The sequence below is a fragment of the Sparus aurata genome, chromosome 20 (assembly GCF_900880675.1).
Source record: "Sparus aurata chromosome 20, fSpaAur1.1, whole genome shotgun sequence".
NCBI lineage: Eukaryota > Metazoa > Chordata > Actinopteri > Spariformes > Sparidae > Sparus > Sparus aurata.
In genome coordinates this window covers 20,507,860-20,535,401 of record NC_044206.1, presented here as the reverse complement: position 1 = coordinate 20,535,401, position 27,542 = coordinate 20,507,860, and the positions used below count along the sequence as shown (strand labels likewise).

Genomic DNA, 27,542 nt, shown 5'->3' with positions numbered 1-27,542 from the left:
AACACTCAAGGGTGACTTTAAGTATTTTAATTTACTTACACTTGATTAAATTACACTTGAAAAACGCATTATGTTTGTATAGAAGTCCCCTCTAAATGTACATGTAAGGATTAAGTAAAAACACGGTAGTCTGTGTTAATTTAAATCAATCAGACTAAGTTAGTTATTGTTTTAACGTTGAGTCACGTGATTAAATGTGCCCCTTTACACTGAACATTTAAATTCAAAGTAATCAGAATACTTAAAGTCAGTGTTTTAGGCTAGTTATTCTTCCTCAGGGGGCAAATTCAGATGTTGCAGCAGCACAAGGATGGAAATGAGTATCGATTGTTGGAAAAAAGTAATTAAAGTTGTGATTAGAAGAATATGAGGTAAAAATACAAATACATACTGCAGTTAATCACCTATTTTTAAAAGGTATACAGTGAAATTTAAATCATGTTGATGCAGTTTATTCTTCTTTACTTGTAGAGTGATGGGTAATATAGGGTGGTTAGATCAAACTTTGAATTTGGAGGCAAAGCCATTTGAGCTGCCCATAAAGTGAAATCATTGCTTTTTGACAAAGTTTGTAATTATAAGAAATTAAAAGTTGAAAAGTTTAATGCACACCATCTTGTGGTGTCACAGAGACACTGTCAGAGGTTCAAACCTGTGACAATCCGCCTTCCACCTGCCCCAGAAAAGGTACTCCGATCCCCAAATGTGTGTAAAATTTAGGCAAATTTACTGAATAAACTGAAGTTATGAAGATTCATCATGTGGAGGCCACGATTATTTGTCTTGCTATCCATCCAGAAGGCGATGAGATATGATACTCGAGAGACCAACAATGCCATCTGTAGAGCCGCTCCACCTGGCATATCTGCAGCAAATCGAATCAACGTCTAGTGTGAGTCGATGTGGTCAAACGATAAAACATATAAAAGTCCTGTGGGGATATTTTAAAGGCTCTGCAGCACAACACATCAGAGTCTCCCTTTGAATGATCTGTTTATATCATCGATGGTTATCGAGGCCGGGGAGGATGGACTTATTGGTTTAAAAGCCTTTGAGTGACAGATGAGATGACATGAGGAAGATAATGTGAAATACTGTCGTGTTAAAACATGATGCAGGAAAGTTTCCTCTTTGACAATCAATTGTCCTGAATGCATTACATCAGAACAGATTTCTCATATTGATTTTAGGAGGTGGTTGTGACCATAATCAGGTTCATCTTGGAGTCAATATTTATCATAAACCACCAGACATTTATTTCTACAATAATCTAAACCTTTTGTGGGCTTTTTTTGCTGTGGATTTCTAAGTCTTCAGTGTTTTTATTCCATTTTAAAACATTTTTAGGAACAATTAATTAGTTTTTTGCTGGTTTCATTAAATTATTTTTCCCAGGTTTCTGGCAGACACTGTTTTCTTTTCTTTTTTTTTCAAATTCAACATGTAGCTACTCAGTTTATTGTAGTCCATCTCATTTTGACCACATAACACAGATTCACAACCAAACACGACACAGTTTCCACACAATTCACTATTCACATTTCTAAGTGTTCCACTCCACGAAGATGAGGGGTAGAAACAGCGACACGGTGGTGACGTAGAAGACGAAGAAGGCTCTGTTGATCCGTGCCGCCCACTGGACGGACCTCCCTTCTCCCACTCCGCAGCTGAAGTGCAGGTTCAGAGTTTTCTGCAGCTCCTTCATCTCCTCCAGGATCAACAGCAACACGCGAGACTCCGCTGACTGAACGCTGTTGTGAACCTGCACGCATCAGGAGTCACAGAGTCGCGTTACAGACGGTCTGCTGACACTGATGATGAGTTATAAACCAGGTGGACAAAACCCTTATGTTCTCATGGAAGTAGTCGCTTTTTAATTGGTTGAATCCAGGCTGTCAAGACCACAGAGGTCAACTGTGAAAGCAAGTCTTTGTTACCCATGTTTCTGGTTAGACTGTGACCTCTAGTGGCTGCAGTAATAATTACAGTAACAAAGGAGGAATTTCATCTAAAGAGCGATATGTTGGCAAAGGAAGGAGGTTGAAGATCTGGTGTTTCTGCTGCTAGTTCTTCCATTGAATCCAGAGTAATATTCCTCTCTCGCTGTCTGATGCATTTCTCCAACTCAGCAAAGCATTTAAAGTATTTAAACATTTCCCCTCAGGTTTTGTAATTTGCAAATATGCATAAAAATGGTGGATAGAAACCGACTTATTGGCTTTGAATACGGACGGTGTTCTAAGTTTTGGACAAGTAACTGAAAATGAATGTGTCAACACATTTTCTAACGAGCTCAAGAGCCCTGTGGTGTGCACGGGGGGGCAGGGGGGGCAGTCACACCCCCTCGTGGACCAATTGTGGAAAATCGCACGCTAAAGTGCCTTCTTGAGAGCCAAAACTCGCGCTAAAGTGCCTTCTTGGGAGCCAAAACGTGCGCTTAAGTGCCCTCTTGGGAGCCAAAACATGCGCTAAAGTGCCTTCTTGGGAGCCAAAACGTGCGCTTAAGTGCCCTCTTGGGAGCCAAAACATGCACTAAAGTGCCTTCTTGGGAGCCAAAACGCGCGCTAAAGTGCCCCTCTTCAGTGGCGAGAATGCGCTGTATTTTCACCCCTGCCGTTCAAAAATTCTGTGCATGCCACTGAATCTGACAAATATGACGCCATTTTGTCCACCCAGCTTGCCATAATTTTTCTGTATTAGAATTTTCTGTGTACCTCTTCAGCCAAAGGCAGCAGTTCGTGCTGTCTCTCACCACCAGACGCTTCACAGATGCAGGAACAGCAGGTCCGTCTTTTCTCCTCTGAAAGCACACAGAAGGCTTGTTACGAGAGTGACTGCACAGGCAAAATGAGCACAGTTACACTGCGTGTAATTCTAAAATATCATAAATAACGACTTGTGCGTGAGAATAGCCGATTGGGAAATTACGTTTTAAGGCCTTCAAGATTATAAACAAGAATCAGCAGCCACTAAATGTTTGTCCTCATGGAGCATCCGATAAGTTTCTGTGAAAAGAGCTGTTGTCTGTAATCTGGGTCTCACCTTTGTTACAATTATCGGTTTTTGCCTTTTCCTGTGTGTCCTCGTGGTCGCCCCTCAGCCTGAACTTCTCCTGGTACGGGGAGCTTTTCTCCATAAGATACGTAACCAAGATGGTCTCCAGCAGACTGAGCAGCATCAGAGCAAAAATCACAATGCAGTAGGTCGCTGAGAGGAGAAAAAACAGGCCGTCATTATGTTTTGTTTCTGAACGTGTCCCTCCTGAATCATGATCTCTCTGCAGGAGTGTGTACCTATGAGTGGAGTCTTGTTGGACATGGAGGGCAGGATTTCGTTCAGGATGAGCAGCAGGACGGAGATGGCGAGCAGCACGGTGACTTTGAAGCCCAGCTTCTCTCCTCGGTGGTCTGCGATGAAATAGGAGGCGAGGTCGAGGGTCAGGAAGAAGAGAATGGGGACCAGGAAGTTGATGACATGGAGGAGGGGCCGCCTCCTCATGGTGAACTGGGAAAAACAGGTGCAAACAAGGGATGAGGCAAGTTCTGCCCTCGTGTGTCATGTTTTGGTTTTCATTTCCTCCCTTTGTGTGATTTCCCGCCCTTCTTCTGTGTTCACCTGTGTTCTATTAGATAATTAGTTCTCTTGTGTTTCTCCACTTATACATTCAAGTTTTTCCTTTATTTTGTCACCCGTCTGTATGATGCATACAGTATATACGAGCTGCTCCCACAGTCTGTCATGGTAGGTGAAGTTGGAGCTGGACACGGACAGTTGGAGGAACTCCCACTCCCCCTGCGTCTTCATCATCTCTCTGGAGAACTGCGTGGCCCGAGACGAGTTGGAGAAAGCGTGGAGCTGGATTTCATCAGCTGAGGAGAGAATGGGGAATATGAGGTGGAGGTAAAAAGGTCAGTACAGGCAGCCGCACAGCGCACACACTCCCTCCCCTCACCGCAGTGTATCGCGGATCCGATGGTGATGTTGCATCGCTGCGTGTCGAAGGGGAACTTGTGGACGTCCATCCGACAGGTGCTGACCACCTTCATGTCCTCTTCAAGAATGACCTCCCCATCGCTCGACACGTACATGTAGGGATTATGAGGGGAGTCGTCCTTTTGTATCCTGAGACATCACACAAGGTCTTGTTTGGAGAGCATTCAAACCACACTGTTCATTAACTGAATCAATACACGATGGCGCTCTTCCTGGATCGTGTATTTGCACTTTATTTCACTCACACAATAGAATAAAAACTCTTATGTGTACTACACATAAACATGAGCCCGTAGTAAAGTCATTTAGCTTCTAGACAAACACAGCGTGTGTGGCATTAGCAAATATCAAGCCAATTCATTAGCCTACTAAATGCTAGCTGCAAACTTCACATTTACAAGGAAGAATTGCCGCCTATTCTCTACCAAACCTTACAAAGTTTAATGTCTGTGTGTGCTGCAGGCTCACATCTCGTAGATGAAGAGGTCTGGTCTCCAGAGCATGTCCGTAGGAACCGAAATCTGGGTGATTCCACAGAACTGATCGGGGTCCCATGAGATGCGTTCATTTTTCCAAATCTGCAGCGAATTACCAGAAAAAATAAGCGAGAAAATACGAAAATATTTGAAATAAACTTATTTTGTGTCCACTGCTATAAGAAGATTTTGTTTTTCAATCATCAAAAAGAAAGCTACAAGATTCACTCACCATCGTCGCCCAGATGAAGGGAATGAAAGTCTGTGTTTTCTCAATCTGGCAACAAACACACACAAACACACACACACACACACACACACACATAAGAGCTGATCACTCTGCATGGCAGCGTTCAGGCGATAAATCATACACCAACACAGTAATCAGCACCCACCACAGCCAGGATGGCATAGAGGATGATGTCCAGCTCTACTATGGTAGGGTGTGTGTAGTCCAGAACAGGCCGGGTCACTTTGAACACACTGTTTTCTTTGGTTAGGTTCAGGTAGTCCAGGATGTCCTGGTAGCTGCACACTTTCTTTGCCGGAGCTCCAGCTACTGTACATAAAAACAGTTACCAGACAGAAGTTTTTGTTTTCTACGCAGGGATCACAGCAGCTGTGGTGCCAAATCTGCGAGTATTAGCGTTGTCAAAACTATCGGTATATTGATTCTGAATAGTTGAAAACGGTTTCAGTACTCATTGTTTCATGCCACACCTCCTCCAGAAGTAAATTAAAGTTCCATTCTGTCAAACATCCCTTGTTCTGACAGCTCTGGGAACCACCTCACTTGAACTTTGCAGCTAACTTTACCACCTTTAATAGAGAAACCAAAATGAATGAAATAAGAAACTCATCCCACAGTGCACGCCACGGATTGATGTAATTTGTTAACAGAGGAGGGGAACACATTAAGATCTTCAGATGAGACTGAAGCTGATCAAGTAACAAATACTAAAACTGTGGGAACAGCAGCGGTGTTGAGGATTCATGTGACTCTTATGACCCTGACCTTTAATCCAAAATAGAATCTTTTAGTATTTTTTAATGCCTAAACCTGACCAGATCGTAAGCAAAGTGTTGCCAGAAGATGAAGCAGAAAATTAAACCTAAAGTAAAGTTTTGCCATAAAGAAAAGTCAGTAGGTATACAGTGAATGTTTTTTATACAGTATTTTTTGTTGGTGTTGATTTAACTTGATTTATTTTATACTTTAAACCACATTAGATAAAAAATAAAAAAATAAACACGTTTTTTGTAATGCTTAGTTTTCAAGTTTTTAAAACAACAACACTGTTATATTCTCAGCTGACTGACGGACGTCAATAAGACTGATCTTCTGTGTTCATTCTTTAAGTGTAGATGCTACAATAAGAGGACAGCTTTTGTTTTTCCTCCTTTAAATGAACCACTGGTTTCCCTTCTGCCTCACTGAAAACAATAAAAGAGAAAAACAGATGGACAGATTTGACCATTTTTGGTTTAAGATAGATTTGCACTGAAGTAACTCTGTGACAACACTTAGACGGAATCAAATAGTTTACACATCAGATATAAACACTGTGAAGTACGATGGAAGTTGTCACCAACACTTTTCTGTCTCTGACTCTGGAAAAAAAAAACTGAAAAATCATGCACCTACAGCACAAAGTCTTACCTGTGAAGGCGAAGAGGAGTAAAAAAGCAGCGTGCATCATATCTGCAGATGTGAAGATGTTAAGTGTGTGTGTGTGTGTGTTTGCAGCTTCCAGTCCAGTGTGTGTCCCTGCTGTGAGACCAGAACCAACTGTGTGTTGCTGTCGTTGGATTTGAGCCGAGGAGGGCTGGGCAGAACAAATGACCTCTGTCAACCGGCTGAAATAAGAAACCCATCCCACAGTGGACGCCACGGGTTGACGTAATTTGTTATCAGAGGAAGGGGAACACATCAGACCTTCAGGTGAGATTGAAGCTGATCGAGTAACAAATAATAAAACTGTGGGAAAGGCAGGTGGTGAGGATTTAGGTGTCTCCGGGGAGAGATAACGTGGATTTACTGCATGCTCACAACTTATTTGACACTGGTGACAGATTGATACTGGGTGTGAGCCTGTACATGTGAGTGCACAGCACACAACAAATGAGTAGGTTAAATTCAATTAGGTGGTAATGTGGTAACGCGGTAATGACATTATGAACAATGATCCCATTTAAACCCACTCATTGTCCTCCCCTGCCCGTCTCACAGCCGAGCATCACAGCTAATTTATCATTTATGTTTAAGAAATAAAGATTGTGTTTCTTTTTGTGCAGTAAGTGACTTCACTAATGCCGGTTTGAATTCATCAAACTGTGTTTTAATTTACTCCTTCGATCACATCGGAGTTTATGAACGGCTAGGTGGGGCTGCAACTAATGATTATTCTTACTCATTATTGAAAGTCGAGTGAAGTTTCGTAGTCGGCAAAACTTTTCTAGAGCTTCACAGTAAATCAGCGTTGCACTGTTCTCCTAATGAAGTATTAGTAGTTCTCATCGCTGAAGTAGACGGAGACTTGAAATGCAAAAAACAACTGAAACACACAAAATGGCAGTTAAAAATGAGGATCTGAATTTTAAAATTTGGATGAACTCTTCCTTTAGCTGTCCATTAACTGAGAGACTCAAGTATTTGATTAATTGTTGCAGCGCTAAAGTCAACTAAGCAGTTTTGGCAAACCTTACTCAACTATACTATGACTACCACTCTGTACACTGAATTTATCTCATCTTAAAAAGAGTACACAATGTAATGAAATGAAATGAAACAATAAATGGGAACCGGAGAAATCTAAGAGGTAAACTGGGTGTCTATGTAGAAATCTGGAAAACAATTACCCATTATAAATGATGTGGTTAGCTCTGTTTTTGGCTTCTACTAAAAGGATCTGGCGCTTTATCAGGTTCTGATAATGGTATTGGCGGTGAGACTGAACGAAAACATTGAAGTGACGGCTGTGAAACCAAAACAATTAGCTGAAAGAGGCTAAAAGATTCAGTAAAGTGGAAAGAACACTACAGAGTCAATGATGACTCTCTTTGTTGTTCCTTTTGAATATTACAGTCAGTTGATCACAATTAGATTAATTGGTGCATCTTTTAATAAAGTGATTTTTCCTTTTATGTTCTTTGAATTAGATTTTTTGTAACTATAACTCGAAGTGGGAACAGAACTGATGCATGGAGCTCTGAGAGGTTATTTTTACTAGTGACAAAAATACAAATTGAGCTCTGTGGTGGGAACGTTTGTACGGAGCAGAGAGGAGAGAGAGGTGTTAGGAAACATGCCAGAGACAATAACCAAAACACAACGCTGCTCTGATTAATGAACCTTTCTATGTCATATCAACAGCAAATCACTCAGAGGCTGTTTAGATGCAAAAACTTTATTGTCCTTTTGATGTTTTCTTTGACATTTTCACTCGTAATTCTAGAAAAGTGGGGTCGGGACCCTTTCCTTTTGATATCATACTGCGACGGGTGCCAGAGAGCGGCTTCATCGACACATTCGGACTGTGATCGCGTGACTGTTTGCAGCTTGGATATAGTAGTGCAGTACTCTTGACCGTAACAGTTCGGGCCAAGGGAATAGGGAGCCAGCAACCGATACATAACACTGCAGAGGGATATGGAACGTCTTTACGTGTGTGCAGTGATCCATCATCAAGTATTTCTACAGGAGGGTGCAGGCTGACCTAGACTAACATGCTTACTCTACTATCGCCTCATGCACCGCAAAGTGTGTTGTCTAGGAAACAGCTAATAGTGCATTAAAATGTTGATATCGTCCCTTTTCAGTTGTTTGTTATTTACGTGAGCGCGCGTGTGTAAACCTTTACAAATTTTTCACATATTTTTCATCCACATTCTATTTAACGACACAGTGTTTTGCAACAAATTAAAACACAGAAACGGAGAACATCAACAACGAGGTGAGCTATACACTGAAGTTATACAAAACCGAAACAACTAAAAGCGTCACAAACGAGAAGAAAAAGGGCCCGTCGGGGTGATAATAGACTGTATATGCACACTGCGGCCATTTTCCTTTGACATGGCGCTCAAATGTCGTACTGCTGCGTTCTGAGTCGTATAAACGTAAGCAATCTGAACAATTGTTATCATTCTACTGACCATATTTAAAGGTAAAACAACACATTTAATAATGGATTAGTTTCCGTTAGACAACAGCTAACGTTAGCATTCAACAACATTCAAGCTAACGTAACTGCTTGATACGTTACTGTTCTGATGCGATACTATTAGGAAAGGTGTAAATTAATTCAGAAATATCTACACACACAGGATGCAATAAAACAATAATGTTAGCTGGGAAGTTGTTGAACGCTCATGTTAGCTAGAGAGTTATCAAATATGTTGTTTTATATGTTGTTTATATTGATATATCTACAACATTCCCCATCTAAAGAGATCAAGAGACCTCTAGTCCGCTCGTCAGTAGTCAGCAGAGATGCTAATGCAGCTTATGTTAGCATTCAACCACATTCTTGCTAACAGTACTGTTAGACACAATACGATACAAAAGGTGTCAAAAAAAATCTGAAATACCAACACAAATCTTGGTGATGTTTGTCTAAAACTGAAAGTGAAACACACAGGATGCAATCAAACTATAATGTTAGCTAGGAAGTTGTTGAATGCTAACGAGATCATCGCTGACAACAGTGTATGTTAGCGTTCAGCCACATTCTAGCTAACGTCACTGTTTTATACGATAAGGAAAGGTGTAAATCAGGTCAGGAATATCACTACACATCTTGTCTTAACCTGAAAGTGAAACACACAGGATGTGATCAAACACTATTGTTAGCTAAGATGTGGTTTAATGCTAATGTCAGCTGATGGGTTATCAAATAAATTGTTTTACCTTGAGCTAAGGCCAAAATGTGCCTCCAGATTTTCACTATCCATGATCTTTTCAGTCGCTGATCGATTGCGAAGCTCTAAAATTCCAACAAATTGTCAGATTACCTACGTTTCTACAACTTGCAACCTCGAACACAGCAGCCTTCAAGCTTCCCACCCTGAGCGTGATGTTGGAGGAAAATGGCCACTGTGTGAAATAAGGTCTATAACAGGAAATATGATGGTGAACAAAATGCCAGCTAACCACAACGTGGCCTAAAGCTCAAATTCACTGTATATTTTTCTCACAATAAATCCCTTTACAATGGCAAAATTAAAATTAAAAATAACATTTAAACACATCGAGATGTCTGGATCTGAATGTAACAAGCCAGTGCAAACGCAGTTTTTGCTTGAACTGAGAATGAGCATCCTCAGGAGGAGATGCAGCTTCGGCGTCTTTATTGCTCGGTGTTGATTTCCAGTTGATAATACTGACATGCTGAGATGGAGCTGCAGAAGGAGAGGGTGGCATGTGTGTGCGAGTGTGTGTGTGTGTTATTGGAGAACCAGTTTATTTCCAGTTTCGGTGACGATTCAAATGTCACGTACATTCCCCTTCTAAAGAGATCGTCGTCCTACATTCTGTGTGTAGTGTCTTTTTTTTTAAATTTTCAGTCCATTTCTGTTCATTTTGGCCGCCATTTCTTGGCTCGTCCGCCACCTTACGAGTCCGACCACTTCTTCTGTGTTCACATTCAGCAGAGGTGTTTGATAAATCATGGGCGGGAATGACAGGAGGGAACGTCAGCGGAAGTCGAAAGCTGCATGCGAAGACGGGAGCTCCCTGATCCGAGGAGAGGAGTCGGCACGTTTTAGCTCAGTAGCGTGTCGCTAAGCCTGACTTTCAAAGAGTGTCCGACCTCTCATTCAACTTACAGTTTACAACAGAGAAGAATAATTAGTTAGTAATAAATCCGATTGCCGATCACAGTAGCCCCTGACTGTTTGGCTGGTAATAGAGAAGAGGAAAGGAGAGGAGCAGCATGTAGTTATTTTTTCTTTTTTCTAAAGATAGTGTCACAATACACAGCTCTCGTTGGTTAGACCTACAGGTAATAAATAATAATGTAGCAGTCGGCGGATCATTCCCACAACAAGTTATAGGTCACAGACAAAAAAAACAAAGAAACTGCTGTGAGATAAAAGTGCACAGATGACGGACGGACAGGTGATTCTGTTCCTCTTCCCTCCTCTTTCCACTCGAGAGGAGTTTCAGCGCCAGCAAAGACAATCCAGACAGATGGAGGAGGAGGAAGAGGAGGAGGAGGAGGGTTTCCCTGTTCAGTGAGGACAGTATCCAGCGATGCAGCACTATGGCAGGGTAAGAAGAGCTGACTCTGGACGGAGAAGTCTGTATGGGTTTTTGTTTTTTTTGTGTTTGCTTGAGTGTGTTACACAATGAGTGGTCCGCGGCGAGGATGTTTAGGACTCTGGCCGTCCCTGTTCTCAGCCCCTTGCTCCTCCAGGTTGATGTTGCTGGTGGAGGTGTGGTGGGGGAGGGGCTCCAAAACAGGCCTGTAGCCCCCGAGGTACATCATACCTGAAGAGGAGGAAGACAGAGAGGAAAGAGAGAGAGGAGGGTCATCTTGCGACATTTATCATCCGGAGGAAATCTCCTCACCAGTGTAAAAGACAAGTTGATATATATATTTTTATTTTTTTTTAAAAAGGGTGATTTCGCTCGGCTGAGTTGAAAAAGTTGGAGAGTAAATAAAAACAAAATGTGACAAAATGGATTGGAAACACACGTAGCAAATAAATAATGAGCAACGTACACGGCAATAACCGTATTTCCAGCTTGTTTTCTACATTGTCTGTCAGTGCTTGAGGTTTGACTGAATTAAACACAATGTGTCATTTCTGCCACTGGGGTCGCTCTATCAAATAAAACGTGTTGTGTAAAAAATTTATTCATCTTCACTCCTGTTTATCAACCCGACTGCAGCAGCGATCTTGCGAGGTGACCCCCTATTATCGTAAGTTCTATGATGTTGACTGTTAAGTGGCGCCGAAGGGGAAAAATGACTTTACGTTACAGAGGGGAGAGAGGGGAACAAGGAGAGGACCGGAGTCTGTAATGAGTGCTGGGGACATTGAGAGTTGACCTGAATTTGAACAAACAGATTGCAGATATTACTTAATATGACATAGTGACACGGCTTGTGGTCTGATGCTGTTAAGTGTGCCTCAACTGCTTTAATGGACTCGAGAGCTACTCTTACTGCAAAGCAAATTAATTAACACCCGCTGCTGCCAGGCTGCACACACACCAAAGATATTTTGAAATGTAAAACCCATTTGGCACATTCTTATCTCGCGTCCCTGAATTAACTTTTTGGTTATCTATTCGCATTTGCAGACTCTATGTATGGAACAGCATTTTAGTTTAGTATTTACAAATCAAAATCTCTCTTTATTTTCATCCCGTAAATCATTCAAATATTTCTGATGACTCATGCTGCAGTCTGGTTTGGACAGGAGACGAGAAACTGGGACACTGCAGGTGCTGGACAAACATCAATATCCATATCTGAGTTTACTCCTGTAAAAAACTGACTGCTCGAGTTGTTCCACTGCTGCAATGAGGCTCGACTCCTCTCAAACGACCTCATACTTAATTCAAAGGGAATTTCTTGTGTATTGACTAGACAAAATAACACCACAGAGAGTATATAAATCATGGATAACGTCAACAATTATAGCTACCTCACCTCGTGTGCACATTGAAAAAGAGAGTATGTGCTGTTATTAAGAAACGATAAACGCTGTAGTGTGATCTTACATAAAATTGAATGATAATAAACGGATAAAAAGAGAAAAAAATATATATAACAGTAAACCACAATATATTTGACCCTGGTGTCTGTTTCTAACATCTCACCATAACTCCATACCTAGTCCTCAATGTGCACTGGGCACGACTCCTCATCTGTCCATCCGAAAGAAGGCGAGAGAAGAAAGAGAGACGGAGGAAGGAGAAAGAAAGAAAGAAAGAGAAATAAAGGAAGAAAGAAGAGAGAGGCAGGGAGGAAAATTTCCGGGAAACGACAGCAGAAGATGTGAAGAATGATGTGGGGGGGGGGGGAAGGAGAGAAACAAGAGAGATAACAGAACACTTTTACGACACAGAAAGAGAAAAACATGTCACAACATCCACCATAAAAGACCAAAGGGGTGAGTCGAGGGAAGGAAGGTAAATCAGGGTGTTAAGAGGGGGGTGATGCCGAGCTAAAGGCTGTGATCGATTACCGATTAGACAGCCACAACTTTAATAAACACACACCTTTAGCCCTCATCACAGTAAACCAAGTGTTCGGAAGCAGGGGTGGAGGACAGGAGGGAGGATGGAGGGGCGTGAGGATGAGTTGCAGGATGTTTTTGGCAAAGCGGCTTCGGAGCTGGCAGAAGCTGAACATGAGCTCTGGGAAGGACCAGACTCTTCGTCTCCATCACGCTCACACAAACAGAAAAACATGCACACACGCGAACGGTAAGGATGCACTCACACACACACACACACACACACACACACCAGGGCTTCAGCTACAAGGGGGAGAGGAGGGAGAGAGTGCACAGCTAACCGCTACTGAAGAAAAAGCGATGAAGCACCACAACACCAAAGGGGTTAGGGATGAAGAGAAGAAGGAGGGCACCAGATCTTCATGCTGGGCAACAAAACCTCCTCTCTGCTCACTAAAACTGACACTGAAATAATAAATTCAATTTGTTTTCTTGTTTCTTTTACAGCTTTAATTTGCATTAGCATGTTAGCACAGCAAGCTAATGTAAGCCAACTCATGCACTCTGCCTCCGTCACCCCACCTCATCTTCCTCACCCCTCCCCTCCCCTCCCCTACCCTCCCCCCCTCACTCTCATGCCCAGTCCTCAGCTCTCATTGGTCCATGTTCGAGAGGTTGCCACTCACCGGCGAATCGGCTGTCGGGAGCCTGCTCATTATCCAACCCCAAAGAGGGCGTGTCACAGAGGGCGACGCCCTGATTGTTATTGGCCAACTCTGGACACCTGCTCCGCCCACCTGCAAGCGAGGGCAAAGGTCAAACAAGAGCAGCCAGGCACAGCAGGGGTGGGGGAGGGTGGGGGGAGTGGAGCGGGGCAGGCGGGGTGAGGGGAGGGGAGGAGGAGGGTGTCAGAGGTGGAGGGGTGAGGTCGGCCATGCTGGAACGGCATGAATAAAATAATAAATGGTAAATTAAATCTGCAGCTAACTCTTGTGTCAATAGTTATTTCACAAAAATGAAATGCTTCATATTGTAAAGTGAAATAACTACTATTTTTAAGTTTAATTAACTATAAATGTACAGTTTATTAATGATGGCTAAAGTGCGTTTTGCCAACATGTATCTGACTCAAAGGTAAGATTTTTTGACACCAAAATCAGAGTAATCACTGCCACCTATTTTGCTCTCATACTTAGTGTCTTTAGCAGAATTATATATTTCACGTGTGGAATATATAATATTTTGTTCCAGTGGTTTTTCAATTTCAGTGAGGTGAGCATCTGAAGTCCAGGAATCTGACTCACGAAGGAGCAATAATCTACATGTGTGCTCCGATGTTCACAGAGCTTTATCTGCGAGATTTAATTAGATAGAACGTGTACAAAATGTACAGGGAAGAAAATGATGCTAATTTAGAGATCGCGTCAGCCTGTCTCACTCTCCTGTTCAGAATTAATAATGCAGGAAGGATTTGTGTCTTCTCAGACTGAAAAACTTTAATTTTTATGATAATTTATCAGATGATGATATTTTTTGCCTTCAGAAAAGAGGCAAGTTTGAGAACCACTGATATCAAAATCTAACAGTAATAACAGCACTATACAAAAATAGCCTAAACAGTGTTTGACAAGTTTTTTAATTACATCTGAAAATGCTCATCTAATTTTATTATATAAGTTTAATATAAAGGGTCACATTCAAAGTTTTTTTCTGTCAAGTTGATTCAATGTTTATAAATTAAATAACTGCAAGTGAGATTTATTAATGGAGACAAAATGCATTCAGTTTATGTATAATACTGGAATTAAAACTTTATATGAAACAATTGTATAAACTCACAAGGTTTATGCAAAAGTCAGCACTAATTTAATTTAAAACAGCACTTAACAGGAAAAAGGGTTGATTAAATTCAATGACAACATTTCCTGTAATTAAAGCATTTTTTTGTATATTTTTCCTTTTTGTTTTATTTTGTTTAAAGCTTTGATATTAACATTTATGGTACTGGCTGTCGTTAATAATCAGTTAATAATCATATTGCCATACAGGAGGGGTTGACACTGTGATATATACCATGAAATTATTTAAATAGGCCAACCCTCAAAAGTGTTGCTGCACTGATTGTTTGTTGTGGTTGTGTTGTGTGTTGCAAATCAATAAGCAGAACTGCCTCATGGCAAAATTACATCTTTACATGATCTTTGTATCTTTAGTGATGAGTCACCTTCATTTGCGAAACACAGACATTTATCCACAAAAACAGGTTCTTAATTGATTTTTTAAGAAATTGTATCCTCTCATTGGATAGGGTTCATTTTACTGATATTTTCATAATAATATCATGATTGGGTTTTTATCTACTGCTCACTTCTTCTAAAAACACTTGACATTTTAAGATTTGCCACACAAAACACACAGATTCTCTGCAATTTAGCTTTAGTAGCTCACCACGTTCACTTTATATGGAAGCTAAACTAGTCACACTAACTGTCTGATAGTTAAATAAATGGAAAAAATATACAATATAATATATGAATTACAACCAGATATGCTATGATGTACTACATGATGTGAATTTTACTGACTTGCTTTACACCAAACTGCCAGACTTGACCTCCTATTTTGTTTTACAGCTGCCACTCTGTTCTCTTATCCTTAATTTCTTAGCCAACACTCAACACAGTGTTTGCTGATACTTTGGCAAGACGCACTTGAGCGAATAATCATTGATTTTGGTGTCTATTTCACATTTATCAGATAAACTGACAAACGAGACAGAAATATATATATATATATATATATATATATATATATATATATATATATATATATATATATATATATATATATATATATATATATATATATAAACTCTCCGGATCAGCATCTTCCTGCCTTTTTCCAGCATGGCCAGATAACAGATACTGGCATGTTTTAAAATGTGCAAGTGCCTCATGCCTCCAGCAAGCCTGTAAATGTGTGTGTGTGTGTGTGTGTGTGTGTGCGTGTGTATGTGTGTGCTTGTGTGTGTGCGTGCTAATGAGGAGAAAACTGGCAGAGATGACTGGATGACTGGCAGCTGAGCACAGAGACACGGACAGGCCACATACAGAAGCTGTCTGGCAGCGCCGGTGCAGACGCGCACACACATGTGCGTGCAAACATACAGCGCGTGTGCACATTCACAGTCTGTCAGCAGGCACAGGTCCGCTCGTCCCCTAAAGAACTGAGAGGTCATTCAGTAAACTCACAGGTGCTCAGAGTATCGTTTCAGTCTGGCCCGAGGTGTCCGAACACACACACGCGCACACACGCACGCACACACACACACACGCACAGACGCACACACAATCAACAGAGAAACTAATTTACATTTACAAGTTTCAAACTGTCTGCTGAGGGTGACCTTGCTGTTTTTTTTTTGCCCTACTGTTCATTGACTCACACTCTCAGTACGGCACAACACTTTATTTAGCACTCGGTGACTCACTTCTTCACAAACACACACACACATTCGCACAGTCACACACAGATGGAGCATGAGAGAGCTTGCACTTCATGATGCAGCAGCTTAAAAAAAAAAAAAGCAAATTCACCGTGCAGAGCATTTTTGAGCGAGCACACGTAAAATGACACTCCTCGTACACAAACAGTAGATACACAACCACACAAACGTTTAAATAGAGGTGCAAATCATGCAAATGCAAGCCAGGAGCCTGGGTGTGCAGCAGAACCGGGTCTATACAACACAGGATGCCTGTACGTGCTCGTTTCCTGTTGTGAACGAAAAGGACGCTCCTATCAATTGGAATCAGTCGATATTTATTGCTAATTTGCTTGATTACCGGTCATTAAATTCACCAATGAGGAAACACTGGTTGTAAAACAGGGGAGGCACATAAATAAGATTCACTCAAACAGACGTTTCACTGCCTGACCGGTCAGCTGTGGAACGATTCAGAAGCCGGGTCGTCTGAAGGACGCAGGGATGAAAGAGGTGTTTTTGTTGTTTTAAGGGAGAGACTGGTGAGAAACGTGTAAGCTGGCTGGAGGCTAAAGCAAGGGCAAATATTTATATTTAATTTCTGGAGGGATAATGAGCATAAAAAATTTGCAAGAGCAAAAAGCCCTGTTGTATTAAATGTATATGAAATAATTGCTGATGACTAGTATTAAATTTACTGGATTAATACAAGGTGAATATCTTGAGGGTTGAACCATCATGTTAAAAGACGCAGCCACAGTGACTCACAAGATTTCACTGTGAGATAATGGACTGAGCAAAATGCAGTCTGGTTCTGACTGTAAGTGTGTTTTTTTCTCTTTTATTTCTAAGGGGTTCGGGTTAGCCCCCCTTTAATTTCTGCATGTGGGCTGAAGTTGAGACAGCTGCTGGCGGCAAAAAAGTAACAAAAACAAGGTGTGTAGTTCACTGACACTGCTTTGATGTTGATATGCTGAACTGAGCAAATTAGCAAGTTACACTTATCTTAGCTTATTTACACATGCAGCAGTCATGGAGCAACATTATAGTTAATTTACACGTGTGTTTCTGGCCACTCTACCGATTCATGGAGGGAATATCTTCGTTGCAACGTGATTCACTACGCTTTTTCTCTGAAAACAGCAGCAGCTGAAAACTACCAGAGTGGTGAAACCAAAACACGACAGTAAAGTTGTGGATGAGAAATCGAAACAATGTGCTAAGAGTCTAATGTAAGTTTAGAGGATACACCGGATTTGTCCTTTAAGTTTGTCCTTCAAATCTATCACTTCACAATTTCAAGACAAGAACTGCTGTAGTTTCTTTGGGCTGCTGTTGTCTTCAGAGTTTTCAACTTTGGGGTCGGGGTCAAGGGCCAGATCTCGTCACATCCAGTTCTGTATCGTGCCCACACTACAGAGACTACAGAGGAAGAAGTCCTCACTGTGAAGTAGACTGAGGTTCTAGTGCACACACACTGTATAAGAAGCCATTCACTCCAGTTCAGATATTGCATGTTGCCATGTTTCAGCCAACGTTACGTGCATTTCAAAAGGGACTGCCCCATCTAGAGGACAATATGTGACATTTATTCCTTTTATTTTGAAAGGGTGTGTTATCACTCAGCCATGATTCAAAAAGATTTATGGACAGCAACAAGTTATCAGTCCATAATATAAAGATTGTATGAAAGGTCTTTTTCACATGGCCTGAGAGCAACAATGCAAAACGGAGGTGAGGGGTCAGAGGTGAAAGGTGAGGAATGGTAGCCATAGTTACCTTTTCCATTAGACGGGGAGGAGCAGTCCTCTTCAGTGACATCATTACCCTGGAGAAACAGGAAAATGATAATGAGATAAACACACAAAATGAGCATTAATCACTGCCTGTTCTGGAAACATCAGTGTGTTACAGTCACCTCTGAGTCCTGCTCCTCTACAGCCACCGAGTAGTTTTGTTCCTTTGGCTCCTGGGAAAGCTCCTGAAAGAAAGAGAGACAGTATAATTAGGAGTTAAGAACATATTTCAAAACAATTTCTCCTCCGTCCATGACCCAATTCCTCACCCCGTCCTGCTGCGACGGTCCTCGGCTCTCCATGGGGGCATCCTGGTTCTCCTCACCCTCCACGTCTCCACCATCTTCGCCCCCAGGCTCGCCTTCGGCCCCGGCCAGGTAGGACCCTGACATGGAGGACATGGTGTCAGTGCTGATGTGGGAGTGCTGCGAGTGGGACGAGGCCATGGACATCACTGACTGGACCAGGCTGCTGCTCACTGGGTCTGGCAGACAGACGGAGACACACATCACGGTCCAGCTCGGGGTCGGGGGATTGTTTCGTTGATTGCCAGGGGTGATTTCCAACGTTTACATAAAAAAAAAAAGTGATCCCTACTGGCAGAGAACTGAAGAGTAAAACCTTTTGGATGAATGATGAGCCAAGAAACTCTGTTCTTAATTGTTAATTGAAACTGGAGGTTTATTAGCCTAGCTTAGCATAAAGTCTGGCAGGGGTAAGCAGCTAGCTTGAAGTGCAAAAATATGCCCAACAGTCCCCTTTAAAAAATTCCTGGATCTGTTTCTTTATCCGTATCCGCATTTAAATTTAATGAGGTCTATTCTGGGTCGTGACCCATCCTCCATCCGAGTTTCATGGAAATTTGTTCAGTAGTTTTTGTGTAATCCTGGTAACAAACCAACCAACAAACAGCAACACTGTAAGTAAAAAGACACCTGTGCTCATCAACTATATATAGAAACCAACCTTGAGACCATAAACTCATTAGAAAACTGTTTACTGAGGTAATAAATCAAGTGAGAAGTAGGATCATTTTCTCATAAGCTTACATACAAGCAGACTTAGTTTGGAAACCAGTGCGGGTAATTTGTGAGTTTAAAGGTGTTGGTGGCTGTATCTTTTTACTTTAACGGAGCCACGACACATGTTTCTCACTCTACCAGTCTTTATGCTAAGCAAAGTCAAAATTGCCTCTTAACTCCAACTTCCAGTGTAACACGGACACATAAGAGTGGTTTTCATCCAACTCTTTTCAATATCATTACTGACTAAATATTTCTAAAGCTCAGAGTTGTTTGTGTAGCAATTCTCTCCAGACTTCCGTCAGCAACACAAGCTGAAGTCAGACTACACAGGGATTAGCTTTGTAGGGTAGGATAAACATGTTTGAAGTCATTATTTTATTAAGTCTTTCATTCCAGCTGGAAAAACAGTCATCTCTTCCTGTTTTGAGCGGAAAAGCCAGCCAGGAGATTTCCCATAAAATCAGACCCACTGGCACCAACATAAAACACTGAGGTGGCTCAAGTTATGATTTATTTATATTAAAATGCTGCATGCAGCACCTGGAGCTCTTTGCTTTAAGCCTTGTGGCCAACTTCACAGATACTGCACACCACACTTTCATCCACTTTCTTCCATAAATTCATTTCTGAAAAAACCCTGAAACAAGGAGAAACAAACAGCATGTGAGCTGTTGTATCAAATTATAGTGTGATAACTGTATTAATCCCATTAAGGGACATTATTTCACAAAGAAAAATGAGGTACAAGAACAGCTGCGTACTACAGATGACTTTAAAACAAATAAGAACACTAAAGACAGGCGTCTTCGAGTAGTTACGGTGATGGCTTTGTTTTATTTATTTATTCCTTTCGGGATAAGGGCCACATGCTCTTGTGATATTTATCACCTGGTGTGTAAAATTAGCTGGGATCGCTGCAGGGTGATGCACATTTTTTAATTAATTTGAGGAGATTTTCACCTCAATGAAGCACTTTGAATTTACAAAAGACAATAAAACAACACCCCAAATGTACAAACCTTTATCAAAAAACACAATTTCCTGTCCTTGTGTATAATAGACATTTTTTATTGTGCTCATTTCTAATTTAGCTTTTTATTAAATAGAATTTTTATTTTACTTTTATCTAAACTTCCTATTTGTGTTTGTTGTAGTTGTTCTCATTGTGTAGCAAGCACCACTGCAGATGAAAATCTATCTGAAGTGAATCATTTTACTGAAGTGATGCTTAGTCATGTTCCCCAACTTCCTTCCTCAAACTCAAACTCTGATGTATCGCCTGATGTTTCCTCCGAAGTTACAGTGAGAGCCGAGCAAATAAAGCACCCTGTTACATGGAATAAAAATAAGTTTTTCTCTAAGTTTAATATTGTTGGAATCATTTTGGATTATGTAATGCTTTTGAGGATTATGATAGTAAATAAAAAGGTTTTGAGTTTTGGACTGTTGGTTGGACAAAAGAAGCAATTTTAGGACGTCACGTTGGCCTCCGGAAAAATGTGATGAGAATTTTTCACAGTTTTTGGGACATTTCATTGACAACAAGATGAATCATTTAATCATAAAAATAATCAGGAGAATAATTGATCATATATATAATTGTTAGTTCAGGCCCTAGTAATGAGTAAAGGTTGGGATTCAGGATTGACTGGTGATAAGGTGCAAAGGTGAAGGGAATGCAGTGTGTCAACGATGGTCCTCACAAGTACAAGAAGACAAACGTGTGTGTGTGTGTGTGTGTGTGTGTGTGTGTGTGTGCGTGTGTGTGTACCTTCAGGGGAGGTGATGGTGGAGGAGAGCGGGGTCCCGGTGCAGGATGAGTGATCGATTGCTCCAGACGAAGAGAGAGTCAGATTTTCGCTGTCTGGAGTCACTCCGTTCTGTGAAACAGCGAGAGCAGCACTGAGAGAGGAGCTTGCAGACAATCATATACAAACCCAGAATCTGAGATATCAGACAGCAAGATACAACAAAATGTATTGTCTCTGTTTCACACACACACACACACACACACACACACCTCCTGCTGGTCCACTGCGAGTTTGTGGCGACAGGCCTCCGATTCACTGCAAGACTTCTCATCCTCCTCCTCCGGAAGCACAGAGGAATTCTGGGAAAGTGACCTAAAATAAATGATTGACACTTGATTAGTTGGTTTGTGAAGATTGTGCATTATTTTATCCGCAGCAGGTTTGAAAGTTGTAGAATTCCAAAAAAATACTTGAAATTAAAAAAATTATATTACACTTTATATTAAACCTTGGTGCTCAATTTAAAAAAATCTGTGTATTGTTTGGTTAAAATGAGCAAGACCGAAACCAGCAATAACCAGCAAAAACCAAAACATCCCTCTGATTTCTCAATTATCTCTCTAAGACATCTGCTAATCCGAGCAGCGTCATTAAACATCATTAATAATAAAACAAATAATAATGTCCGGCAGACTCACTTTGAACCACTCTTCTTGAGCTTGAGTCCCTGACTGGAGTTGGAGTGGTCCAGCGGGGAGAGGGAGCGGGCCGGTGCCGGGTGCGGCTCGCTGCTGTACGGCGGCAGCGCTCCTGTGACGTGGCTTGGACCGGAGTGCAGAGGAGGAGGGGCCAGGGAGGAGGTGTTGAGGGGGCCGTTCAACGCCTCCAGGAGAGACACGGCCTCGTAGCCTGGAGGGATGTGCTCAGACGCCTGCAGACGAGGGGAGGACACTGTTGAGTCTACTTGGACTGGGAAAGGGTATCATTTTTATATTTTCTGGTGTGTTTTTTTGTGTCTCACCGAGTGTTCCTCTGAGTCAGACGTCTGTGAAGTGATGACAGGGTTAAAGCTGGTGGGTGAGAGAGGACTGAGTTTCTTCCTCATGGCTCGGATCTGCAGCAGAGCTCTGAACGCTGAAAGACAGAAATCATACAGGAAAAGAAAAAGGAAATTTAAAATGTAAAACCTGCCAGAGATATCTAATATTAATCACACTGACAATGACATTCATACTAACGGAGCAAACCAGATTTATTTCAAGGACACAATTAATTAAAAATTAAAAATGAGGATGAAACATTTTACATCAATCATATTCCTCAATTAAACTGGATTTTTTTTGAAGACCACAGAGTCAAATGAGGCTGAAACGAATTAAGTGCTGTTGCATAAGATAATCTGTTTTGTGACATGTTGTACAGAAATGAAAAGAACTGGAGCATAAAAGAACAAGTTTCCTGCTGTTGAACATATGTCAGGGCCATATGTCAGGGAACGCTGAAGAGCCCGTCTTATCTGATAATGACTGGGAGAATTTCAGGTAAAACATTTGAACCCATTTAACTGGATAATCACTGTAAAAAAGACAAAGAATAATAAATCTTGCCCATTTTAAAATATCACTGGCTGATTTGATCTAATAAACTGGACTCTCTTACTTGCTCTATCTCATATATATATATATATACAGTATATATATATATATATATATGAAGGAGTCAACTGCAGCTAATAGCCTCTGTGTGCTTGTTAAAACAGTGCTGCAGGTTTTACACCTGCTCCTCCCAGATGTTAGATTTCAGATGCAGTTCTCCCTGCTGCTTTGAGCTACGTCTTGCGTGAGGCGGCGCCACTTCAATTCTTTTTCTGAACATCAGTACTGTCTTTTAGCGAGTGCAAATTGCCGGTTTAGCTCCTAAAAATCACCCTGAATGTGCAACACAAATGTGCTTTGTTTTTGTGTGTCGCAAAGCTGCGACTGTGATTCCTGTCTGGTAACAATTTTAGAGAGTCTGCAGATTAAATGGTCATTTTTTTTATGACACACCTGAGTCTCATGTAATTCCTCTGAACCTGAAGAAGAGCCAATTAAACATTGTACTATTACTATTGTAAAAAAACAGAATTTGAAAGGGTGGACATAAACGTTATTAGGACCATTGTGGGGTTTAAAAAGAAAGTCAAATATGAAGCCTGGTGGATAATATTCAGAGAAAAAACTCAGATGATATCAATATATATATATATAATACATAACAATTTCATATAACGGTTATCGTAAATACAGTGATACTGTAACAACCCTGGTGGAAAATATGCAAATGTGTGGGTTTTCTTTTGTTTTCTTTCAAGTTACCACATCACTTCACTTCACTTCACAGGTCGGATCAACCTCGTTGCACCACAGACGGCACCGCTTGCCTCGTGTTGATCGCCTTATCAAACTGTACTTTGCACTGATGCCATGTTATCATAAGCATCCAGACTTTGCCTCTAGCTATAACAGTGATACCATTACGTGTAGAAGCCCCTGAAAGCTTTCACCTCATCCAAACCAGTTTCTTCTGAACAAGCCCAGTTCAAAGAAATGTCTAAAGTTCGGATGCTTATGATAATATGTTGAGAGAATTTCTGACTATTTTCTCGTAAATTAATGACTTCAAAATCACAGAGACTACTTTTTTTTTTCTCCCGAAGCTATGACCTTATTATTTCAGACAATATTTGAGCTTTTTCCTCCGTAAATTGAGAGATTCCTTCATAAATGTACTATTTCAATCTTAGAAATTCTGTGTTTTTTTAATCAGAATATTACCGCACTCCTCTGACTCCGGAGTATTGTTCATTTGAGATTTGTCTTTTGAGCCACAAAGGCTCTAATACTCCATCGTAGGCGGCAGCTTTCACCAACACAACAATCCTTTTTGAGCACAGGGAACCACTTTTGGGTGTTTTTTTTCCCCTTTTTCTTTTATTGGAAAGAATGGCACTTCAAAAATAAGTAAAACAACAGCTTGTAATAAGCACAAAAAATCTGCCAGCGGAACAATTGCACATTGTGTACATTGTCTAAGTCCCATTGATCTCACTCAAGGACAAAATAGAAAATAATTAACTTGTATTATCTTTTATATCTATCAATTCTTAAGTGGTTAAGTAGTCCCGACAGACAAAAACATACCATATATATTCACAAAGACATAGACACAATAAATGCTTTAGGTTGATTTGATCTTTTCTTTTTTTTGACCAGAAATAAGACTTGGTGAGACTTTGCAGTGTTCATCGCTGATGTGAACTCACGCAGTCTGCAGATGGGGCAGCAGTTGGCCTGGTAGCGCAGAGTGTCTGCGCAGGCATTGCAGAGACACAGGTGTCTGCACGGCAGGATGAGTGTGTCCCGCACATCCGACAAACACACCACACACTCAGCGCTGTTGTCGCTGATCTCATCGTCGGCAACCTGGAGATAAAAGGAGGAACAATTTCAAGTCCGTGATTCATTTTTTACCAAACTGTCACGTCACATCTGAAGCCGTCACAGAGGCGCGGAGAGAAAAACACTCTCGTGCCGTCTGATGTTTACCTTTGATTCTTGGCTGTTGTATTTGTTCTCAATCCCATAGATCTCCTGCAGCAGATAACTCACTCCATCCACCTGAGGAAAAGGAACACAGGGAAGAATAAAGGCGGTGGCGGTCTCATGTGGCGGGCGTCATGTTCAAGAGGGAAATCAAGCTTTGGTGTATCTTTGTCTTTCAAAATGTTACACAAAAGGAGGAAGGAAGAAAGAGAGGAGAAGGCAGGAGTACTCACCACTTGTTTCTGCTTCAGAGGCTTCACACAGTAGCTCCCATCCATGTGCTGGCAAAGAAAGCAACAGTTGGATATTAATTCACCCTGAATGAACCGCAGTTTGTATTTATTAACATCCTTTCAATCACACAAAGCTCACCATATTCATGCTCGGGGACCGGGGGGGCTCTTCATCTTTTTATTCTTTTGCATTGTCTATATTTGATTTCTGATGTTCCTACATTTCCATGTCTAAGGTCATAAATCAGGTTTGTTTCTGCTGCAGTGTCTTAAAAGACACGAGGGACTGGAGCAGCAAAAGATAAAGAGATGATTTAATAAAACCAAACATTTTTTGACTAGTAACTGTCCTCTGTGGTGTCGAGCTAGCTTAAATCAAAGGGATTTCAATGAGGCGAGGCACAGAGGGAGAGATATGAGGTAAGAATAATGTGGGAGGAAAAAGAAAAAAGTTTGTCACACTGATTTGGCCCGTTTGGAGCTGCAGCAGTGGCGCAAAGAAGCAAAACAGTTACTCTGCTTCGTATAACTGCAGAACTTGCCTTAAAATTGTCACGTTTTTAAGTTTTCTTCAGTATCAAAATAATCTTGTAATAGTTGTCTGTACAACTAGAGGTGCCACAGTTTTCTGAAGCTGGTATCAGTATTATTTTAGCTGGAAAAGATAGTAACAACGATAATAAAGAGCAGATCCCTGCAAACGTATGGCGCCTGCCGTGTTTTACTGGCTCTGACTCTGATACAGAGCGTCTCTCTTACCTTTTCAAATGTCGCCAGCAGAATGTGAGAGTGGCCCAAATGTTCTGCAGAGAAAAGACAGCAGACACGCCTTTTATTTTAAAATTCTGCAAGCTCTGCCTTCACGTCAGACCGTCAGAGTGGTGAATACACGGTAACCCACCTTCCCCCTCGTCTACGACGGCCTGCACCACCATGGGGAAAATCTCTTTGTCCATGTCGAACAGCAGCTGAGGAGAAACGCAACAAGGTGAGGAGAGGCACAAAGTAGACGCCCATCAGCGGTTTGTATAGAAAAATGAAAACAGTTTCGGGCCCACCTCCTCGTCAGCCCACTCGCTGAGGTTGACGGTGTGCGAGGGCAGACAGAACTGCTGGCACACTCCCCTCTTGAAGTGCACCGTCTCGGACTGCAGGGAGCTGTCCTGGGGCAGGTAACTGCAGGAAACACACACACAGTCACAGTATTACACATGATGGAGGTGAAAGACAGACCAGTCGGCTTACCGGTATCAGGGGGAGATTGTTTGACATATGGCTGCAGAAGCGTGAATTAACCATTGCAGCCTATTTCTGCTTAAAGGCGGCAGATACCAATGATGGAGGCTGTTTCTGAAGCGGAGGATGAGCAACAGCTCGCAGCGCGCATCCCGTCTGAGCAGCGCTACAATCGCACACATCTCTTCATGCAAGATATGCAAATACTGACATGTAACGCGAGATATGCATGAGATATGCACGTTGGCATGACTCGTGAATGTCGGCATGAATATTGATGAAAAGGTTATTCTCTTCCAGACCAGCCTGTATTTCTTTTTCTCCCCTCGGAGGGAGCAGATGTCCCTCTTTTAATATTCACTAGGAGTGTAATGCTGAGCGAGAGTCCCTGCCTTTCTGGTTTCCCCTTCGTGGGGCCATGTTTCAGAAAAGAAAAAAGCGTGGTTAAACAGAGAGACACATTATTTCTTGATCCCGTTTGAAGTGTCCTGTGAATTACAAAGATTAAAAATCGTTTAGTTTTGCGTTAAACTGCTCAGTCTGTGTTTTCACAGTCTGAAACCGACACTTCCTCCAGTTAGAAAATGATCATGGCACAGTTCAGACGGGATCGAAAAATGATTCGTCGTTCGTTCCATACAAATTTTCTCAAATAAGGTCCCGTGATGATCCACAAAAGGGGCATGATTCAACCTTTTCTCTACAGACACTAACTCACTCCCTTTTTTCCAGATTTAGAATACATGTGCCACAGAACTCATTGGGATCATCATTTGTGACATGGCTGGAGGCGAAGAATCGCTGTGGCACTAAACACTGAGTCATCAGCCTGCTGTGACCGAATTAATTCAGCTGATAGCCTCCGAACAAAATCTATTAATTTGTTGATGTGTATTTAATCTGCATGCAGTTATGTCTGTCTCATACCAAATCAGCTTAAACGAGTTAAGTGCTGCGCTCTGACAACATCGTCAGATTCACCATGGACAGTTTGAAGATCAAAATGGATGCGGCAGAGCGAGAGATATCGCCTTTTTTATTCTAAACAAAAAACAATATTTCCGTCACGGATTGATGCTGCGTTCCAGCATTCAACATCGGAGGCTTTAAGATTTAAATTTCCCACTCCAGACCTCAAAGCGTTCCAGGTGCACAACGCCCAAAGTGGACAAAAAGACTTGACTAAACCGTCAGCAGTGCAGCCTCCTTGCATGTATAAACGGAATGGAGGAGGAGAAAAGACAGATGCCAATGTACATTTTATTCAACATCACGTTTATGCTTGGAAATGCTTCTAGATATTCCATTCACTGAACTTACACTAATACTGTCATCTAAAAATACATCCTACCCCGTCCCCTTGGGTGCTGCCATTGTTGTGCGACATCTGACAACTGCTCCCTCTCGAAGTCGGGGGAAGTTAACAAGTAGGACTGTCGACTTTGAGCGATCGCTTCTGCTCGTAGGAGGTCGGAGATTTTTCAGCTCCGTGCTGTCTGGAATGCAGCAGTAGACGCGTTATGAAAGCGGCAGCTAATGTGGCCTCGAGCAGAGATGAGGAGCGAGCTACGTCTGGTGGGCTCACTTCTTCTTCTTCTTCTATCTGCACACCAACAGATGTTTTTTCATCCACTTGTACTCATCTTCAGCAATAATCAACCCTGAGACAACTGATCACGCTTGGATCAGCTCCCTCAGGAGCCACAAAAGGCTTCGCGCGACTCAACTTGTAAAATCTGCGCGGCGCCGCTTTGACAAAGGTCGCCATCAATCG

General features: G+C 41.6%; 2 protein-coding genes across 6 annotated transcripts in view; both read right to left on the bottom strand.

Moving 5' to 3' along the window:
• Positions 1-12: 12 nt before the first annotated feature.
• On the bottom strand, positions 13-6,685 carry LOC115570846 (5-hydroxytryptamine receptor 3C-like). Its single transcript, XM_030399606.1, has 10 exons — positions 6,130-6,685; positions 4,865-5,028; positions 4,702-4,746; positions 4,462-4,571; positions 3,953-4,122; positions 3,709-3,869; positions 3,294-3,504; positions 3,043-3,207; positions 2,715-2,800; positions 13-1,762 (listed from the first exon to the last, which is right to left on the bottom strand). Exons 1-10 carry the CDS (start codon positions 6,398-6,400, stop codon positions 1,544-1,546), a joined length of 1,602 nt encoding a protein of 533 aa, XP_030255466.1. The 5' UTR covers positions 6,401-6,685; the 3' UTR covers positions 13-1,543.
• Positions 6,686-7,860: 1,175 nt separating this feature from the next.
• rnf157 (ring finger protein 157) overlaps positions 7,861-27,542 on the bottom strand; it is a 28,768-nt gene continuing 9,086 nt past the window's right edge. Inside the window, exons 5-20 of one of the 5 annotated variants that reach the window (XM_030399809.1) lie at positions 25,591-25,708; positions 25,434-25,500; positions 25,292-25,335; positions 24,533-24,580; positions 24,303-24,374; positions 24,020-24,179; positions 21,737-21,849; positions 21,414-21,646; positions 20,985-21,087; positions 20,736-20,844; positions 18,209-18,423; positions 18,062-18,124; positions 17,923-17,971; positions 13,346-13,456; positions 12,314-12,348; positions 10,822-10,959 (exon numbers count right to left, since the gene is read on the bottom strand). In XM_030399809.1, coding sequence (XP_030255669.1) covers positions 12,314-12,348; positions 13,346-13,456; positions 17,923-17,971; positions 18,062-18,124; positions 18,209-18,423; positions 20,736-20,844; positions 20,985-21,087; positions 21,414-21,646; positions 21,737-21,849; positions 24,020-24,179; positions 24,303-24,374; positions 24,533-24,580; positions 25,292-25,335; positions 25,434-25,500; positions 25,591-25,708 — 1,540 coding nt within the window. In that variant the 3' untranslated portion in view covers positions 10,822-10,959. Of the gene's footprint in view, positions 10,960-12,313; positions 12,349-13,345; positions 13,457-17,922; positions 17,972-18,061; positions 18,125-18,208; positions 18,424-20,735; positions 20,845-20,984; positions 21,088-21,413; positions 21,647-21,736; positions 21,850-24,019; positions 24,180-24,302; positions 24,375-24,532; positions 24,581-25,291; positions 25,336-25,433; positions 25,501-25,590; positions 25,709-27,542 lie in introns of all 5 variants that reach the window. The other 4 variants (XM_030399806.1, XM_030399807.1, XM_030399810.1 and 1 more) reach the window with 4 other exon arrangements.

What these genes read in the sequence shown, in the direction of transcription:
- LOC115570846 (XM_030399606.1), bottom strand. Translation starts at nt 6,400, where the DNA reads ATGTGTTCCCCTTCCTCTGATAACAAATTACGTCAACCCGTGGCGTCC. An exon ending in CCTTCATCTGGGCGACGATG is followed by an intron (nt 4,572 to 4,701) that starts GTGAGTGAATCT and finishes AATTCGCTGCAG; the next exon opens with ATTTGGAAAAATGAACGCAT. An exon ending in GGGAGCAGCTCGTATATACT is followed by an intron (nt 3,505 to 3,708) that starts GTATGCATCATA and finishes TGTTTTTCCCAG; the next exon opens with TTCACCATGAGGAGGCGGCC.